General features: G+C 57.9%; 1 protein-coding gene across 1 annotated transcript in view; it reads right to left on the bottom strand.

The window, feature by feature from the left end:
* Positions 1–2,674, bottom strand: part of PKP3 (plakophilin 3) — a 9,394-nt gene extending 6,720 nt beyond the window's left edge. Inside the window, exons 1-2 of the mRNA XM_021692187.1 lie at positions 2,537–2,674; positions 794–989 (exon numbers count right to left, since the gene is read on the bottom strand). Of these exons, the coding sequence (XP_021547862.1) occupies positions 794–989; positions 2,537–2,617 (277 nt within the window). The 5' untranslated portion in view covers positions 2,618–2,674. The remainder of the gene's footprint in view (positions 1–793; positions 990–2,536) is intronic.
* Positions 2,675–6,462: the final 3,788 nt, after the last annotated feature.

Below are 6,462 nucleotides of genomic sequence, written 5' to 3'. Positions count from 1 at the left end.
CAGAGGCACACGCACATTTACACACACACGCACACGCACATCCACACCCGCACACACAGGCACACGCACATTTGCACGCACACGCACATCCACACCCAGAGGCACACGCACATTTGCACGCACACACAGGCACACGCACATCCACACCCGCGTGCACATACACACGCGGGGGTCTGCCTGGCACTGAGGAGCCACTCCCGCACTTGCTGTTCTCATGAAGAACAACTGGGTCAGGCCTCCGGGGCCCTCCCTTGCAAGTCCACAGGGAGACCCTGGTCCAGACAGGCAGCTGGCTCTGGTCCAGGTTTCCCAGACCCGCCCCCTCACGTTTCTGTCTGCTCATTCCCTTGGGGCCTGGGGGGTGCTGGGGAGGGACGCTGGAGTCTGGGTGTCTGTGTCCCAGTGTGTTTGTGTCCCTGTGGGACTGACGTGTGTGAGCCTGTGTTATGTGGGGCCGGGCGTGTATGGGTTCCGGGTTTGCGGACAGAGATAGGCCCTGCCTGGCTTGCCATGTGCCAATCCTGCCATGTGCCGACGGCGGGCCGAGGGGACAGGTGGGGCCCAGCCGGGCTCGGCCGCGAGGACCCCAGGGTCCCTGCTGGGTAGTGGGAGGCCGCACCCACGTCTTCTCCCAACCTGGTGGGCAGGGCGGGTGACTCAGTGCAAGGCCTCGGTGAGTCAGGGCGCTGAACCCCAGCGCCAGCCCTACCACGGCCTCTGGCCCTCGTACCACCACACCCACTGAGGCCACCGTTCCCACTGCCCGGCACCCACCCTGCGGGCGTCTGCTTACCTCTGGCTGCCTCGGTGGCCCCCTCAGGCTCAGCTGCCCCGTTGTGCCGAGCCTGCTGGCCTAGCTGCAGGAGGCGGGCGCGGACCTGTTCCTGGACGCGGGCTGCCCGCAGCTGCTCGGCGTCCGGCCCCTCTGCGCCCCGCCGGTCCAGCTGCAGGTCGGAGGGCAGCGCCAGGGAGCACACACCGGCCTCAGGCTGCAGGGCCGACAGCAGGAAGTTACCGTCCTGCATGGCGGCAGATGCGCCCGGCTGGGTCCGCTCCTGGCCTGGGCTGCTGGGGCCTCCTCTGGCCTGAACGTCTTCACTGTCCCAGCCCTGAAGTCCCCTCCCCACTGGCCTCGCCCAGAGCCGGCTAGGAGACAGACGCCGACCCAGCCCTGAGGTTGGCTGGGGGCGGGGACACCTGGGCCAGGTAAGAGGGAGGGGCCACCACCTGCTTAAGGTGGAATTTGGGCGGAAGAACAAGCTGATGCCCTAGCCTGGCCTCCCTATTCCTTCCACATCCCAGGACAGAGCAGCAGGGATCCGGGCCCGTCTTAGTTCCCAGCTTTTGTTCCCAAGCCACAGTGGGCCCTACTGTCCTGCGTGTCAGGGAAGGGCCAGGATAGGCCACTGGGTAGCCTACGGGCAGCCACCTCTGTAAGTCTGAAGGGGGGCGGTTTTCTCTACCTGGGTGACTGGGGGCTCCAGGTAGCCCCTCGAACCAGGCAGCCAACCCTGAGCTAGGCAGGGGTCAGCACTAAGAGTGAGCGTTGGGGATAAAGGGCTTGGTGGAGTTTTAGGGTAGAAGAGGGCCCTATGGACCTTGATCCTTGGTGCCCAAGAGATCCCAGAAGCAAATGGATAGACTGGCCCACCCCATAGGCTCATGACCCTCCTGATCTCTGTCCTGTAGACCCCAGAAGTTGCCCCCATCCCCCCAACTTCTGTAGAGGCCTCCAAAGGGCTGGCTTGGCCCTCTCTGGCACCCCTCCTGGCCTCCTGCCCCCCGGGCCATGGGGTAGAAGGCCATTCCCTCCACGTGAGTCAGGGCTCAGCTCAACAGAGCTCTGACAAGGCAAGGTAGGCAGGACTGCTGCAGGGCATTGACTCAGAGGGGCCCTCCTGCCCAGGCTGGGGGTGCAGGAGCTGGGGTGTGTGTCAGGGGAGGAAGAATCCAGGAGTCTGACAGAACAGTGATGAGGAGGGGTCGGCAGCAGGGGTGGGGAGCAGGGCCCAGGCTTAGCAGGGCTTGCCCCCAGAACGTTTCCCTGGGGTGCTCCCATCCAGCTGGACCAGCATGCTGCAAGGCCTCCTGAGTAGGCCTGGAGTGAATCCAGGATAGGCCCCTGGTGGACTGAGTAGGGGCAAAGGGTGAACTGACTAGGGCTGGAGGGGTGGGGGCTGAGTGGCCTCAGGTACCTCCTGCCCGCCCTCCTTGAGAAGTCACGGTGGGGCCCACTCTAACAGCCTCTTATCTCCCATGGGAGGCCTTTACCCTGGTCCCCTGAAGACATTTGCCTTAATCTGTAATCAGTCTTTTCAGGGGATGTGGTCCCAAGTGGGGATGGTGGTTGGGGGGCCTGGGGGTGAGGAGGGAGGTCTGGGACAGAAGGCAGGCCTAGGAGTGAGGTCAGTGCTGGCGAGGGGTAGGGGTGGGGTGGGAGGAGGTTCAAGGGGGAGCAGAGGGTCCCCAAAAATCTCAAGGTGAAGCCTGGGGTGGAGCTGCTGGGCCAGGGTGGGTGCTCAGGTGGGAGACCTACCGTGCTGGTGGTCTGGATACTGCCAGCCCCATGGCTTATCCCGGAGGCCACTGCTGCAGGCCAAGGGGTCCTGGGCTCCATCCCAGGCCCAGCGCGTCCGTCCGGGGCGGCCTCTCACTGCAGTACGGGACGTGGGGGCACTAGGAGGGCGGGGTGGGAACGCCCGCACGCCCAGCTCATCAGACCGGTTGCTTCCCTGGGAGACGTGTTTTGTGTGGAGAAATCCTGGGAGACAAGTCTGTGCGGTGCTGAGCGCACCTGGAGGCACACGCCTGGCATGGGCCTAGGGCCCGCCCTCCATTTGGGGTCTACCTGGGCCCACCTGGGGCCCTGCAGAAGCCTGGCCTGGCAGCCTGCCTGGGGAAGCCAGACTCAAGGCTGCAGGTGGGGGTTCAAAGGGCTTGTGGGGTGGAGCCCCAAGGGGTAGGCCGGAGCTGCAGAGGGATGGAGGGGGCTTTGGTGTGGTGGCATGGCCAGGAGAGCTTCCAGTGCCCCAAAGCTGTGCTGAGCCTTCCCGAGGACATGTGGACCCCTCCCCCACTATGGGCCTCTTACCTCTGTGGCTCAGTATTCTTGGAAAGTCTGGGATCTTGGGCGCACTTTCTCTAACCACTGCAGGGCCGGGGGACTGGTCATGGCCCGGACCTGTTACCACCACTCTCAACCCCAGGCTAGGAGCCACGTCTGACCCCTGAAACCAGCCTTCTGTTCTGTCCTCCCCAGAGTTCCCTTTTCCCTGTAGCCAGTGCTTGGGGAGGGGGCACAAGGAGGATTCAAGCTTAGGCTTGATGGTGGGCTTCCTGGAGGAGGTCTGTGGCAAATGGAAGATACACCCAGGGAACTTAGAAAACAGACTGAAGGGCCATCTGTGTGGCAGGGCTTGGGAACCTGTGTTTAACTCCCCAGGGGTGTTGGTGCTCCATCAGGTTTGAGAACCTGGGACTTGGGGACTCCAGGGGTGAGTGAGTGAGGCTTTTACTCAGGAGGTGGGCAGCTCCTGGGGGAGCCTGGACTCTGCCCTGGGGCATCTGAAGTGAAAGCTGTGATGGCTTGAGGGGGTTGAGTTAGCATTTATACTCCTCTATCTGGGCATAGAGGATGTGCTGGGTGGTCAACCGGAGGTGGGGACCCCCAGGGGGCTATTAGAAAAGTCTCTGGGGGCGCCTGGGTGGCTCAGTCGTTAAGTGTCTGCCTTTGGCTCAGGTCATGGTCCCAGGGTCTGCAGGAAGCCTGCTTCTCCCTCTCCCACTCCCCCTGCTTGTGTTCCCTCTCTCACTGTGTCTCTCTCTGTCAAATAAATAAATAAAATCTTAAAAAGAAAAAAAGAAAGGCAAGTCTCTGAAGGAGGAGCTAGGGACAGAGACCAGGGGGCGGAGGATGGGGAGGCCTCCAAGGGCCAAGGGCCAGAGTGGGGGGGTGTTGGAAGGAGGACCCCCTAGTGCTGGCTTCAGTGACTTGGAGCTGGGGGAGGGGCACAGAGGGGAGTCGGGTGGGGGGGTTATTAAGGAGCAGAAGATGGGGAAAAGCTTGAAGATATTACAGCAAAATAATATTGAAAACAAAATTGGGGAACACACGCTGGCACAGAGAGGTTAAGCAGTTGGCCTGGGCCACACAGCCTACAAGGGTGGGGGTAGATCAGCCAAGCCCTCCCGCGAATTGACGGACCAGATGTGGGGCGCAGCTCGCTGGCTGGAGGGCCCAGAGGCGCCGGTCTTGCTTCCTCTCCGCTGCAGCCCGAGCGCGTCGCGTCCGGGGCGCTTCCTGTCAGCGAACCTGCGCCCACGCTCTCAAACCTTCCAACCTCCCGCGGTCTGGACTCCCGCCAAATCCAGCCCAGGGCCCGCATCCTCCACCGAGCCTACCGGGACTAGCGCGGTGGGCGCCACCGCCCCCCCACCCCGGGCCCTGTGGGTAGCGTGGCCCCTGTGCCTAATCCCCGAGGATCCTGGGTGGGACACTTGGGACCTGGCATCCCCTGTGCCCCCACCTCTTGCCTTGAGCCTTTGGTGTGGAAGGTAGTTGAGGGATATGCGCCCCAGGCAGCCTAGGGAGCAGGGCGGCACTTTTCATCCACACACACCCCCACCCACCGGCTCCCCGCCCCGCCGTCGCTTCATCCATCCCTTGTCGGTTTGGGCAGACGTGTCCTGAACTCTTCTGCGCACAGTCGCTGTTCTGGAGAAGGCAGGTGTGACCCAGACGCACGCAGCTGTCCTGTGCGCTGACCTGAGCGGCGGGAGCCGTTAACTCACGCTGCCCGATGCTCCCAGGGGTCTTAACCTCTGACGCCCACTGACTTCGTGTGCACCTGCATTGGCTAAGTTCCTGGCATCAGTGTTTCAGACTTTAGATTCTGGCCTGTATTTATTCCAAAAAAGTTTTCTCCTGCTATATCACATATTTTTCTCCTCTTGTCTTCTGGCTTGCCTGTGTCCTTATCTCTTGTCTTCTCAGGAATCACTTTTAGCTCTGTTCTTTTCCATTTCATTTGGTGCACTTTTCTCAAATTTGTCTTCTGTGTTCTTGACTGGGTTTTCAATGATGGCTATTCGTATGTTTTGAAATTCCTAAGGTGGCTTTTATTTCTGTAAAGGTTTTCTTTTTCTCTTACTTCCCCCCCTTCCAAGTATTGTCAGATTTTAATTTTCTTTGTTCTTATCATTGATTTTTTTAATTTAACATATAATGTATTATTTGTTTCAGGGGTACAGGTCTGTGATTCATCAGTCTTACACAATTCACAGCACTCACCGTAGCACATACCCTCCCCAATGTCCATCACCCAGCCACCCCATCCCTCCCACCCCCCACCACTCCAGCAACCCTCAGTTTGTTTCCTGAGATTAAGAGTCTCTTATAGTTTGTCTCCCTCTCTGGTTTTGTCTTGTTTCATTTTCCCCTCTCTTCCCCTATAATCCTCTGTCTTGTTTCTCAAATTCCTTATATCAGTGAGATCATATGATAATTGTCTTTCTCTGATTGACTTATTTCGCTTAGCATAATACCCTCTAGTTCCGTCCACGTAATTGCAAATGGCAAGATTTCATTTTTTTAAATTTTTAAATTTTAAATTTTTATTTATTTATTTTTTTAAAGATTTTATTTATTTATTTGACAGAGAGAGAGACGGAGAGAGAGGGAACACAAGCAGGGAGAGTGGGAGTGGGAGAAGGCTTCCCGCAGAGCAGGGAGCCCAATGTGGGTCTCGATCCCAGGACCCTGGGATCATGACCTGAGCCGAAGGCAGACACTTAACAACTGAGCCACCCAGGCACCCCTTCATTTTTTTAAAAAAAGATTTTATTTATTCATTTGAGAGAAAGATGGAGAGGGTGCACAAGCAGGGGGAGCGGCAGGCAGAGGGAGAGGGAGAAGCAGGCTCCCTGCCGAGCAGGGAGCCCGATGTGGGGCTCGATCCAGGACCCTTAGATCATGACCTGAGCTGAAGGCAGACGCTTAACCATCTGAGCCACCCAGGCATCCCGAGATTTCTGCATAATATTCCACTGTGTGTATATATGTATATATATACATATATACACACACCACATCTTCTTTATCCATTCATCTATTGATGGACATCTGGGCTCTTTCCACAGTTTGGCTATTGTGGACATTGCTGCTATAAACATTGGGGTGCACGTGCCCCTTCGGATCACTAGATTTGTATCTTTGGGGTAAATACCCAGTAGTGCAATTGCTGGGTCATAGGGTATCTCTATTTTCAACTTTTTGAGGAACCTCCATACTGTTTTCCAGAGTAGCTGCACCAGCTTGCATTCCCACCAACAGTCTTATCATTGATTTTTAAAGAAGACTTAATTTTTAGAGCAGTTTTAGGTTCACGGCAAAATTAAGAGGAAGGTACAGAGATTTCCTTGCCTGCACCCGCCACCCCCCGCCCCCCACCCGGGCATAGACTC

The sequence above is a fragment of the Neomonachus schauinslandi genome, chromosome 11, assembly GCF_002201575.2.
Source record: "Neomonachus schauinslandi chromosome 11, ASM220157v2, whole genome shotgun sequence".
NCBI classification, from domain to species: Eukaryota; Metazoa; Chordata; class Mammalia; order Carnivora; family Phocidae; genus Neomonachus; species Neomonachus schauinslandi.
Note: the sequence above shows the minus strand (reverse complement) of the source record. Positions and strands in the feature narration are given on the sequence as shown.